This window comes from Panthera leo, chromosome A1 (genome assembly GCF_018350215.1).
Source record: "Panthera leo isolate Ple1 chromosome A1, P.leo_Ple1_pat1.1, whole genome shotgun sequence".
NCBI lineage: Eukaryota > Metazoa > Chordata > Mammalia > Carnivora > Felidae > Panthera > Panthera leo.
Window position 1 is genome coordinate 156101088 of NC_056679.1, and position 14433 is coordinate 156115520.

A 14433-nucleotide genomic window follows, 5' to 3' on the forward strand; every position below is an offset into this window, starting at 1 on the left:
ATCTTTCAAAGCAACATTTTAAGACTAGGGAGAAGAGGATAACTTTCATACCCTCATATTAATATTATCCTAATTATTTGTTAAAAACCCACACCGGCAGAGTACAAGCTATATTCATGCACTGAGTTGAAGATCAAGAATTTTAAAAAACAGTATCAAATGGCTTACATTTAAAATAGGAATTCTAATAAAATGTCTCCTTTTGTAATTTTATACCAATAGATTAAGTACCATAAAAAGGATATAGTGCTTTTTTGTGTATATTGATTTTTAAGAAATAGTTTCTCATATGTGTCAGACATGCCTAGATTTTTGAGTAAAAGAGTTTTGTTTTTTTTTTTTTTAATCTTGGCTCTGTTCTTATAAAGCAATGTTTTGGCAAAGTCGGCAAGTTCCTTAAATGAAGATCTTTTTTTTCCCCCTTCTGGGTATCAGGAGACCATTTTAATTCACTCACCCGCTAAATTCTCAAAGGGACTGGTGTATATGGTAACATAGGAGCCAATATACTAGCTATCAGTTTTCATACAGCCTAGCTGGACCTTTACATTACGGCTGCCCCACATTTATTGTTCTTTCATTGCATCTGTCAGCATTTCCTGACAGCACATTATGGAGCACATGGCTACAAAGTCAGTATCAATCAGTCCACGATCATGCAGATATAAGTAGCAGACTATTGATAATGGGCCTTAAATCAGATCATCATGGTTTAAGCATAAGATTCTTAAAAGGCAACAATCTCACGGGAACTCCTACTTGCCTGCACCTGTTACAGACCCTATAAGCCAGTCTCTACTACCTACCACCTATAACTTCTCCAAAGGGAAAAAAAAGGATCCATTAAATACACATACACCATAAAACATTTCACCATGTAAAACGAAGCATTAGAGCAAAGGTGGCAATTAATACAACATTCACTCTCTCTCTTAAAAAAAAAAACTGCAGATGTATGATATCTCCCTTTACACTAATGAACCCACCCCCCCCCCCCCCGCCCCGTGCAAGCCCCACACACACCTCACATTGACAACAGCAGTTTTGTTGTGCTTTGGGAATGTCTTACTTCAAAAGCATTTCAACTTGATATGGCCATATAACAAGAAAAGTGAGCGAATTCATAGAGTTTAGAGGTATGCTACACCAAACTCAAGGCACCATGTTGAAAACAAAGGCATCTAATTTTTTCCAGACATAAATAATAAAACAAAACAGGAGTTGCATGCAAATTTAGTAACATAAAATTTAAGGTGATAAACAGAATGGAGGCTGGCTTCTTGTTTAGTATTCCTTAGTTATCACCATAATTGCTGCATGTCTGTCATCACTAGCAAAAGAAAAAAGTGTCTTTCTCAGCTGCTCCCCTGCTTGTTTTGTTCGCTGTATTCTTGTAAAGTGGGAGAAAATAAGTGTCATTTAATGAATAGTGCTATTCTTTGTCTGACAGCTTCATATCTGTTAGGTGTAGGAGGCCTAGTACTTTCTTTTTCTGATAATGTTTTTGACAGTGTGCTAAATTCCTCCCCCAAAAGGCCGGCGTGTATATTCTGCTAAAAGGGGCTTCGTCTATCCTGAATGGGTGCCCTCTTTTAACCCCCTTCAGCTTCTGTTCTTACATTAATTGAGCTGATCAGATTGAGCATATGAATTTGTCTTTGATGTATTCGTATGTTTAGTTGACGTTGCTCTCTCTCTCATTGGCAGCGGACAGAGCTCTCAGACAAATAGGACTGTTGCCATGGTAACAGCAATAGCTAGGGATCTCTTGAAAAATATTTTTATTTCAAAATTCAAACTGGAAAATTCTCACTGGATATGGTTCTCAGTTCTAAACGTGTCATATCTAATGATGAATGCAATTAGGAATCCCACCAGTGTTTTAAATAATAAATTAGCCTAATTTTCTAGGCCTGGCATGATGACATACAAATACTAAAAAGGCGTCTTCTTTTTTAAAATCCATGACAAAGGACTTATTAATGACTTTTGTTCTTAGGATTTCAAATTAAAACGGATGGTAGGCTAATGATAGTGCTTTCTATCTGCTGAAAACCAGAGGCCTAGAGGTAAACTTATTATTTTTTTTTTAAAGAAAACACCTCAAGCTGCTCTGATATTTGGTTATTTCATAAAAAAAAAAAAAGCAGGTGTAGAAATCCTTCTATAAATGTTGAAAGCTATAGCAGTTGGTAAATCTCAGTGGATAAAAAATGCCCATGGCCATTTTTAATTACTGAGCATGAAAAAAAGGGATGGATGGTAAACATAAGTTTTATAGATCACTATCCTCTTAAAACGGTAGAGTTTTCAAATTCTCACTATTTTATTTGAAATAAGAGGAAAAATAGAAATAAAAACTTCAGTAATTGATATAAATTCTAGTTATTTTTGAAACAATTTTATTCTTGGAGAGACAATCCCAGTTATATTTAATTACTATTTCTCCCCAATGTGGGGCTTGGAGAACAATGAAAAGCACTGTATAGTTGGACAGTTCTGAGAATCTGACATGATACGTGATCATATTATAAAGAGAGTTATTAAAAACAAATCAACTTTTTTTAGTCCTTACACTCTACAATTTTAGCATTGTTCATTTCTTTGGTATCTGTTTTCCAAAACTGTGTTTTATGGCAAAATGCAGAATTAGGCTTTTTTCTTAATAACTAATTGGTAATGGTGCTACATTCTTTAATTTTGAGTTAAAACAGTCCATATAATAAAATCAGGCAAATCTCTGTGTATTTTGGGTTTGCCTGAAGGAACCAGATCTTCTTGCTCAAACTTTTGAACATCAGCATATAAAATAACGGACAAAGAGGTTAAGTTAAAACAAAAGGTAATGAATGTCTTTGGTACGTGAGTGTTCCCATTTTAAATATGGTTTTACATCTGTATGTATTGCGTGTGCTTAAAGCAAAAGATAGAAGAAAGGTAAACCTAAGATATCAGCGGTTACTGATTTATATTCTCATTATTATTTTCTAAATAATTTTGTTACTATGGTCTAAATAGGAAATGGCTATTAGAAGTTTTATTCTAGGTTATGCCACTAAGTCTCCTGACATACTACTTTTTCATCAAAAATCGAAGTATAATATTTTCCAAAATACCCTCCCCAAAACACCCCATTATACGAAAAACTGCAGGGAACTAGGAAAGAACATCTCAACTTTGTTGATAAGTGAACATTTCTCCCCTTGACTGTATTCTGGTCTATTTAATCAAAAAAACCGACAGTGAAAACAGCCAATCCAAACTGACTTAAGAGTTCACATGGATAGCTGTGGCCTCCTGGAGTTTTCCTGGCGGGTGAGCCCATATCGGGGAGGTCCAGGCATGTCCCTCACCTTCCGTGGCTGTCCTGAGGGCCATACAGAAATAGTTCACTCTGATCAAGAGAATATGCCGTTTCTTCCTCAAAAAAGCTTCAGTTGCTTTTCTGAGTTGGGGAAGTACGTCTCCTTTGCACTATTCAGAGTGATTAAAAACAACTGTAAAGAGAGTCTTTTATTGTTTTTGAAATTACAAAGGTAACTCATACCCATCATACAATAGCGAAAAAATATCTTGAAAGCACCCCTCCCTTAGCTCTTGAAAGCTAACCACCCCACCTGGAAAGAACTACCACCTTAAAATCAATCATGGGTTCTACATTCCTCTAGACTTCTTTATATATTAAAAGCCATTTGAAAGCACCACATTTCATTTACCCTCCACCTCTGATCCATGATAACAAGAGTTATGAGAAAGGGAAAAGAGAGCAGGAAAATGTTTCTTTTCCTATGCCTAAATCAAACAGTAAGACATGAGAAACAATACTGTTTCACTTATCAGTCACAATCAACAGCCACAGCCCTGGAGCAGGGAGGAAGTGAATTCTGGTCGTTCCTTCCCCAACAGTGCCACAACCCCCCAAGAGCCTGAATGTCCTCCCAGTGTTTTATTGTCTGAGAGCCACTTTGCTGATGTGCCTCACAGTCCACAAGTGAGAGCACATACTCCTCACCGGAGTACCGTATTGCCATGTGGGGTTGTAGAAACAAAGTTGTGCCTTTAAGTGTTTAAAATATTTTGAAAACATGGAACGCCTGGGTGGCTCAGTCAGCTAAGTGTCTGACTTTGGCTCAGGTCGTGATCTCACAGCTCATGGGTACAAGTCCGGCATCGGGCTCTGTGCTGATGGCTCAGAGCCTGGAGCCTGCTTTGGATTCTGTGTCTCCTCTCTGTCCCTCCCCTGCTCATGCTGTGTGTGTCTCTCTCTCTCACTTTGTCTCAAAAATAAACATTAAAAGAACATTTTTTTAAGTAAAAAAATAAAATATTTTGGAAACACAAAGGGAGATGCCGCCAGTTCCTTCTTTTGCTCGGAACTGTACAGATTGACTCCAAGTAGAGAGTAGATCATTGACTTTGGTGCTCAAGGCTTAAATCAGCTCCACAGGCATCCAGCAAGCTAAAATAAAAGCTAGACATGTGGTTACTGAAACCTATGCTGCATTCCACAACCCTTGGAAAATATAAGGCAGTATAAGGCAGTGGCAAGAGACCTGGATTTGGAATCAGAATGACAGGGTCAGACATTTGTCACTAGCACCCAGACCTTTAGTGACCTTCCTGAGTCATAACCTCTTCCTCTATAAAATACGGATCATGATATTAGCCCTCCTTCTAGGGTTGTTGTGTAGTGAAAATGTGATAACAAACATGAATGTGTTTTAAGTGTGCTTTAAATATATGTATAGCTTGCACTTGAATCCTATGTTCTCTGTATTTTAAAAATTAGAATCAAGCATATTGATTTTGCCATGTAAGCTATGTTTCTCCATAAAATCTTCAAATTTATACCTAACAATCATGGATAACTAATGTAATTTCACAATGCATCACATTAAAATATAGAACACATTAATTTTAGAAACTATTACTTATTATGAAAAGTCATTTGTTTTTACATAATAATTAACTTTAAAATGTCTAATTCCTATGGACCATTTGTTTTCTGCAGTGGAATATGCTTTTGAATTCATTAATTTAAAAAGTAAGGGAAATTACAATTAAGTCAAAGGCAAAAAATTAAATGTTCTATGATTCTGTGAATTATAATTAAACTGAAGACTAATATATAAGAATTTTTTAATATTTCTCTCTTGCATATTTCAGAAAATTTAATTTAGATTAATCATTAATTATGTCTATAACAGATTATAGGTAAATACGCATCCTATATCTATGTATATATAATAGATACAGAATTAGGAAAGATGGCTATAAATACACAAAGCAGCCCCTCAATTATAAATGGAGTATATCTGAAAGTTTATTGTAAATTGCTTATTAACAACTTCAGAAATACTTTATCACAGAAACAACATTAATATGATGTGGTGGGCCCAGCCTACCTCCAGAAAAAAATCCATTTGACCCATCATCTACCCCAAAGATTAATAACCACGTAGTGACAAGAATTTCTTGTAGAAAATACACATCTGCCCTCGCTGGCAACGTCAGTCTCTTTCACTGGTTATTGGAGAGTTGGGAAGGACGAGTGGTACAACGGGCTGAGATCTGAGAGTACAGAGAGTAGACGCCAATTTATTTACTTTTGGAAGAAAAACCAAACTCAAATGATCAGAAACAGGAATAAAGAATGGGAGCAGAGACTATATATGCTATCTAGTGGTACATAATAAAAGGTTAATAATTACTAACCAAAATAGCAAAGTAGAACTAAGCAGGCTGGGATTTGTGAGATGTCAGAGGAGGAGGAGGAATTAGGACAGGAACACTGGCACTGTGGCAGAAGCAGTGGGCAGAAAAAGAGGGGAAGCTTAAGAGGTTTGTTGTCCTTCACATACCCCCCACCTCTGTCCCCCTAGAGGTTTTGGGTGAGTCCTACATCCACCCACGAGTGAAAAGAGAAGCACCATGAGAAAACTGGGAGTAAGAAAGGGACATTTGCGTAGCGGGTAGTTGCCTGAGCTGGTACTGAGGGAGAAAGGGAGAGGAAACAAACCCAAGTGCTGTGACTGGAGAAGACAGGGATACCTAAAGCTACCACTTGTGTATAAATATTTGTGACCTAAATGTAAAAAAGCAGAAGGACCCAAAGGAGATGGAGAGTGCACTTAATCCCTCCCTCTCTCCAAGCCAAGTGAGTCTCTCGAGATACCACAATCTCCTAGCTTTCTTCCTACTCCACCGCCCATCTTTTCTCAGAGACCTAGCAGCATCTTCCACCTCCTGAATTCTCCACATTAGAGTGCCCTGGGCCTCAGCCCTCCACCAAGATGACCCTTACTGGGTCCATCCCAGCTTATAAATAACCTCTGAACTGTGATCACTGCCATACTAATTCCAACCTCGGCCTCTCCTTTGCTTTCCATATAACCATGTCTGTCTCCTACTCCATTTTCCCAGATGTCTTCAATGCGTCTCAAATGTAGTATGTACCAGACAGAATTATTGATTTCTCCCCCAAATTCCATCCTCCCCCAGGTTTCCTCATCTCAATAAATCACACCTCATTCACAAAGCCGTTCATGCTAATAGCCTGGGAGATAGCCTTGATTTGTTTGTCTCACACCTCACTTAATCTGTCAAATCCTTCAAGTTCTGTTTTTCACTTGGGTCAACTCCCCATCTTCAAAATGGATGCCAAAATCCGACTACTTCATACCACCTCCATCAACCTAATTTTACCTGGGACTATGGTTGCTGCCTTCTACTTTTTCTCTTCTTCTCTTTCTACCCTTATAGTTTACTTTTGTAGCAATCAGAACATTGCTTGGAAGGTACAAGATTTCATCCCCTCAAGCTCAGCACCCTCCAAAGGCTTGTTGCCACACAAAATCAAAACCTTCCAATGAGATCTGGCCTCTGGTCACCTCTTTGCCTCCTCTCCTTCCTCCCTCCCCCACTCATTAAGTTTCAGTCATAGTGGTCTCGTTCTCCTTGGACTATGTGGAGCTTGTTTCTGTCTCTGAGCAGAATGGCAAATGTGCTCTTCCCCAGACATTTTCACAGCTTGCTCCCTCGGGTCATACAAGTATCACTTTCTCACAGATGCCTTCCCTACTTACCTTACCTGAAGAGTCACCAGTCCACCATACCCTTATGTGTTTTACTTTACTTCACAGCTTTTTACTTCCCAGCATTGTGTTACATATTTATTCGTCAGTTTAATGTCTACTCTATCATTAGAATACAAACTTTAGGGGTCCTGGGTGACTCAGTGAGTGAAGCATCTGACTTTTGATTTTGGCTCAGGTCATTATCTCATGGTTCGTGAGTTTGAGCCCCGTGTCAGAGTCCTCGCTGACAGTGCACAGCCTGCTTGGGATTCTCTCTCTCTCTCAAAATAAATAAACTTTTAAAAAAGGAGAATGTTAACTTTATCAAGGTAAAGATTTTGTCTCATCTGCTCTCTGCTGCCCACCCTCTCCACCTAAAATAGTCCTGAACTAACAGGTACTCAGTCCATGTATGTTAACTGCTCATTTTGACACCACAAATCAGTTGTTTCACAATGGAAAATATTATTCATGTGACACATAAAAATCATGTTCTACAAAGCAAAAATTTTATGTTATATAGCCTTTAATCCATCTTTTGGGATATAATGTGCATGATTATTGTTCTTATAGTGATGTTCAAAACCAGTTAGATTTTTCAAAATCAATTAAGACCTTTAAAAGTAAGTACTTTCTACAGTTACATGGTAGGAGAGGGAAAAATGAATAGGCTGACAAATTCTTTAGTCTTATATTTTTAAAATGTGTTCTGAAATTTAAGTGGTAATTACGTAACTTTTCCTACTGAGATTTTGTTAAATAATTTACTATTTGACAGTCTGTCACAGTTTTTCACACTATATCTGGAGTTATGAACGAAACTATAAATGGCCTAATACTATGATCGAGAGTAGAAATTTCAAGGTAGGGTAAATAGAAATTCCAAGGGCAAAGAGTTTATTTATATTAATAGGTTAGATACCATAAAGTCTTTGGCTATCTAGAAGCATCTTGAATAAATGTTAAAGACCTTCAGAGTTATAAAGCGAACATCGTATTTTATTTATTTACACCACATAAACTCAAAGTTAGCGGCATGAATATTACTAATAAAAAACCTGATATTTATAATGCTTACTTTGTACCAGGTACTATTTGAAGTCTTTTAGTTAATAAATTCATCGAATCCTTGTAGCAACCTTTAAAAACTAGCTCCATTTTACAGATGAAAATACTGAGACATTGAAAGGTTGACTGCCTAAGGTCAAACAGCTCGAAGGTGGTAGGGTTGAGATTGGCACCTAAGCAATCTAGCTCCAGAGCATGTGAACTGAACTACCATGGAGTCATGCCACATGCACTTTGCTCCATGATTCTGCTCGAAGAGTGTGATTTGGTTAGCAAAAGACAGAAGTTATTATGTATAAAAGATTATCGATATTAGGAAATTAGTGCCTGGGATGCCTGGGCAACTCAGTTGGTTAAGGATCAGACTTCAGGTTATGATCTCGTGGCCGTGAGTTCAAGCCCCACATCGGGCTCTGTGCTGACAGCTCAGAGCCTGGAGCCTGCTTTATATTCTGTGTCTCCCTCTCTATCCGTCCCTCCCCCACTCACACTCTGTCTCTCTCTCTCTTTCAAAGATAAATAGACATTAAAAAAAAAAAAAGGAAATTAGTTTCTTACACTATATATCTTGAAGGTACCTAAGCACCCTTTGCTCTGAAATTGGTGGTTATGGAAAACAATTGAACACATTACAAATCATCTAGTTGTCTTTAATTCTTTAAAGGTCCGTTTGTTAAAATAACGCTAATAGAAAAGAATTTTAATTAGCAAAGTTAAATGTGTAAAATTCCCAGAAAAGCAAGATTTTATCATAAAATAAGTTACAAAGGATTGTAAGTTATAACATTTCATGATTAAATTGATTTCTTACTCTAAATTCCAAACAAACTATGGACATCTTATCAACATGGAAAAATTATTTTAAATCGGGTTTAACTTAATTTGGACAGGTCAAACCACACAAATTTCAAGAGCCATACTAATGATAAATCTTGCTTTTAGGATCTTAGAGACTGGAATTTTTGTTGACTTTTACCTTGATTTTGAGAGCATTCTCACTAGAAAGGAGAAACCACAGATACATACATATATATACATATACATATATATATATATATATATATATATATATATTTTTTTTTTTTTTTTTTTTTTTTTTTCTTTCCAGGCTTTAAAACTCCTTTCAAAACAGAGTGAATCATATGTACTAAGCCACAAGAGGCAACAATTTCTTAACCATTTACCTTTTACTATCTTAAATTTCTGTGTCGTCGGATACATTTTCCTGTTTAGGTCGATAACATAAAAAGACCCCAAAATAATTGTCTGCAATAATGTAAAGCATGCATAAACTACCAGAAATGAATCAAGTTTACCCACAAATAAGCTGCCAAATAAAGCCATCATCTTTTAAATACATAAGCTAATAATTTAAAAAATCACTATAAACTTCCTATATGTTAGATTGTCCAATACTCTGCATTCTACAGGCATGCTTTGCACTCCAGCTGTAGCAGTAAAATTACTGAAACTGTAATTCTCTTAATATTTAAATAATATATTAAAATTTAATTTTCAGCACCTGGAAGAATCTGTTTGTGTGCCAGCAAATGAGGTAGCTGGGCCTGGAGCTCCTATACATATGGGACTCAAAAACAACCTATCACAAATAATTACTAAGCCAGAGCAGCTGGAGTCACCACAGTAGTCATTTAAAAATCAGGTCAAAGTTGCTTGAATTCTTTTCCATTTTCAAGATACCGGGTGCATACATTCTGTGGTGTTTATCTTTTTCTATTTCCTGCATTTTGTAAATTATTTATTTTTACTGATAATTGTAGATCGGGGTGGGAAGGGTGGCAAGCATATCTTGTCAGCTTGTTTTTAAGTTGGGCATGTTAAAAGAAATTAAGCTCCTGATTTCTCAGATTCTTTAAATGGTTTACGTGAGTGTGCCGACCCCAAAGCATGCATATTTGTTAAATCTGCTTACAGGAAAGATTATGATATATTCTTAGAATAAACAACAACAACAACAACAACAACAACAACAACAAAAACCCTTAAGTATATTTACTGTTGCATGCATACAGCTTTCCACACACGTGTATGAGTCTAAATATAGGTACACACGTCATTAGCAAGATATTGTCCAAAGTATCCTCTATAATTTTTCAGATCAACAAGCCATCTGGTCCATGTATAAGAAAAGAATTCAAGTTTTTCATTTATTAAATTTGAACAAATTACTGGGCAAGGGGAAGAGCGAACTGAAGATTCAAAAGCATTTTGTTGTTAATACACTTTCACTTACACCTAGGAAAATAAAACTGTTTTAAAGAATGTCTTCTATGGACATAATTCCTAAGCTCAAACTCCATCTGCAGTTGGGTAGGTGTCCTATCTCTCCTCCTCCAGCCTTTAACAATTCCAAAGTACTTCCTGAAACAAAAACTCAGAAGAGCATGGGACATCTTAGGATTTTTTCTACCACTTAACCAAGATGCACATTGCTTTACTCAAAAGCTCTAATAAAAAGATAATGAATTTGAAAAGTGTATTTAGTAAAAGGATGGTAATGACAATAAACTCCTTTGAAAGAGAAATTTTAATTGCTTTATTTTTAGATTTCCAATCAGATTCTTGGATATGAAAAAAAAAAGGTGTAAATGTCTGTTTCTGTAAAGCATCAAAAGACATCCTACACCTGATATTTAGAAAGAAAATAAAGATTTTTTTTGATGGAGGAAAGATGGGGATTAGGGGATAGGAAAAAAAAAAATGTACTAAGAATTTACACACTATTACCTTCAATCATTTTGATGCAAGTCATTCGTACCACCACCATGCTAACAAGACGTCCAATTTACTAAACAATGAATACCGAAAATACGTTTAAAAGGTACAAATGACTGTCCAAAGAATGACACTGAAAAATATTAAGTAACAGCTCTACCTCAAGATAAGCCTCACCATTAAAGAGTTTTAATGAAGAGAGCCTTCAAAGGCTAAATCAGGAGGCATTGATTAGATTGCCTCTAACTTTGTGTTTTGACACCTTCGTCTTTCGTGGCATTATATTGTCTCTGTGCATCTTACAAAGGAAGCATTTTACTAGGCCCACACAAGAACAGGAGACAGCGATGCTTATAAAAGAGACTGTCAAGGGTGTGAGCCAAAATGGGTCTCATTTGGATTTCAAGTGAAGAAAACTCCTAATGCATTTCATTACAATGTATGCGAACCTCTGAAAAGAAGGATGGATTGGGATTCTCATCCCTATTAATTTATTGAAATGGATTCAGTTTTTTCTTGTATATCAAGAGAGACCATGTGTTTCAAGCAAGGTAACAATATTATAGTCCCAATAACCAAATATGCTATGATTCAGTATGCCCTTCTGTGAGATAAAGAGGATGCAATTTTCTTGATAATTGGGATTTGAGTTTAAAAATAAATCCTACAATAGCATGGCAACAAATAAATATTCTTTGTTACTATCAGTTTTAAAGATATGATCAAGCTGCTATACAACACAGGGATTGATTCGGTCTTTGTTACCAGAGCAGGCTTTTTACCATTTGAAATCCTATTTTTTTCCTTTACTACTGTCATTCACATATTGACTTTTTATTTCATTGAGGAATTACATGCATGATGTAATTAGGATAACACCAATGAAAGTCATATTTTATTAAAAGATAGTGAAAAGAGAATGAGACAAAGTCACAGCATTTGAAGCACTGCATTGTAGAACATATAGATAGATACGTATATACATGTAGAATATATATATATATATGTATATATATATATATCTTCATAAGAATATTCTAGTCATCAAGGCACCTATTAGGTAATTCATGGTAAAAATAAATAAATAAATAGAAGTACTTCTATTTGGCTGATCCTCCAACTTTAGTAGAATGATACCCACCGTTCAAAAAATTTCAATCTCTAACCACAGAGAAATGCCACATGATCTAATGCTCTGAGACATTCTAAATAATTTCATAAATTCACAGGATTACAAATATAAGACATATGCTCTCATTGCTCTTTAACACCATTAACATTTAGAGATGATTGATTATGTTATACCAATAACATTCAGTGAATTCAAAGCTGATCTATTTTTTATGTAAATCATACAACCTGCTAGTCAAATTAAAGGTTAAATATACATAAAGTCTTCGAATAAAATACAGATAATCTTTCACATAGAACATGGACCCATGATATACCTATTCGAACATAATAGGAACCATGGATTCGCAGGTTGCTTACTAATTAAATCCAGAAAAACAGCATGAGCATGTCCTCCTTATGCCATTATACGTTTTATTCCAAATGGGAATAATATATCCACAGCTAAGTAGAGTTACAAAATATAGCTAGAAAACACAATTGGAAATAAATGTACATTTACAAACTTGGAAATCACCCTCTATAAACAAATTCCTATTCATCATTTAAATTTTCCCATAGATAGAACTAATAGGTGCAGTTAAGAGTACTCTAAACCAAATACTTAGCATATGTACATACATGTTTCATGTATGCGTATGCATATATTCTTTAATAGACAACTATATCCAAAAGCAGCAAATCTCAATTAACTTTGGTATATGATTATTCTTATAAGAAAGTTTATATATCTCCTTTAATACATACAAAAGAGGAATTTTTTGATGAGTTGTAATTAAATTAGAATGATGCATGTTTCTTATTTTTATCTTGACAGTTCTTGTATTCTCAAGCAGAGCCCATTACACACAAATATACAGCAGGTTACGTGCTGAATAATGTATTTCAAGTACTTAAAATTACTGGGGTGTTGCCTAAGATCTCCATGTGAATACATATTTTGGCCTTAATTTTCATCACTGCGTTTCTACAACTGAATATATTTTATAACCTACTTACAAAGCAGTTAATATCGGATTTTTTTTCAGGACATAACAAAGGTAATAATACCATCTTTACGATATAAACTTTATGACATTCTGAATAAAACTGACAAGTATAAAATTTGATCCATAAAATAAGTGATATACTTATGTTAATTCACCTTTTTAAAGATATTATGTGTTGCTCCGTTTTTTTGACAAGGCTTCCATTCATACCAGAGACATGTTGAAAAACACTATATTTTCTCTCAATAAGGAGAATCACTTTACCCACTATCATGCTTGTTCTGTCTCAATAAAAAATCAATCATCAAATGCTTGCTTCCAAGTTTTAGTTGTTAAACTGCCAATTTATGCATACAGTTTGGCTCAGCAGAATTTCACTCAGCACCATTTCTGTCATTATTATAATTTTGTACATCTCATAAAATGTCTTAAACTTCGGGGTTAGTGGAAGTTACGAAAGTTTCTATGTGCTTCTACACAGCATTTGAGGTTTAGAGTTAAAATATAGTGGTGGGATATAGTTTCAAACCATCATTTTTAAATAAAAAGGAAAACTATATCTTTCTGTGGTTTTTCAAAGTAATAAAGGCCTGATTGATCCCACTGACTAAGGCAATTGAATCGGTTGTCTAAATGGTAGTAACGTCAATGTCAGATATGTGGTTATCTTTTCATCTGGGCCCATTCTTGAATGTAAAAATCAGATGTTTGAAGGACATTTCACTGACCTGTTATGGCCTCTACGACTCTCAAACACAATACTGGTATTCCTTATATAAGTGCCACATTTTGGATAAAAACCGTTTCATCAATGATGCCTTTGCGACATCTGGCGGTCCTAAGGATATATAAAAATTACTTTTTGTTTTTCCAAATCTATCGGTACTTGAAATTCCAGTCCAAAAGCCTTTGATACCCCCTAGCGGGGGCACAAAAGCACTCTGGCCTGTAAGCTAGGACGTGGACTACCATGAATCCATATGGTGCAAAAGGTCACAAATCTTGAGATGTGGTGACATCATGACAATAAGACACTTTCTAGACAGAAGCTGACCCATTTTGAATATAAAAAGGACCCTGATCACATGTTCCCACACATTTAAAACTATAGAAAAAAAGAAATATGCTAAGTGCTCTACGGCGAAGCTGAACACTGGCGTTTGAGGGTACCTATAGTTCTCACACTTAAGGAATACTATCTGGAGATTTTCAGCAAGATTGCTTTAAATGATCTAAGAGTCCTGGTTTGTTATGTTATAAGTTGCTGCTCAGTAAATGTTAATAAGCAGGGGAGAAGTGGCTGAATCACAGGATGCATGTTGCCAGGCAATCTTTGGTTCCTTTGTAAATTATTAATCCAGCCATACTGAAGCTTGTTTTACATGATTCTGCCTTTATTTATATTTTCAGCAAAGCACAGAACTTAAATATTA

General features: G+C 35.6%; 1 protein-coding gene across 2 annotated transcripts in view; it reads right to left on the reverse strand.

Moving 5' to 3' along the window:
• Window positions 1–14433, reverse strand: part of KIAA0825 (KIAA0825 ortholog) — a 293878-nt gene that overhangs the window by 48340 nt on the left and 231105 nt on the right. The window contains exon 20 of one of the 2 annotated variants that reach the window (XM_042943366.1): window positions 13733–13838. The exons of the other annotated variant lie outside the window; for it this stretch is intronic. Coding sequence (XP_042799300.1) covers window positions 13772–13838 — 67 coding nt within the window. The 3' untranslated portion in view covers window positions 13733–13771. Of the gene's footprint in view, window positions 1–13732; window positions 13839–14433 lie in introns of those variants that run through there. 2 annotated transcript variants of the gene reach the window in all.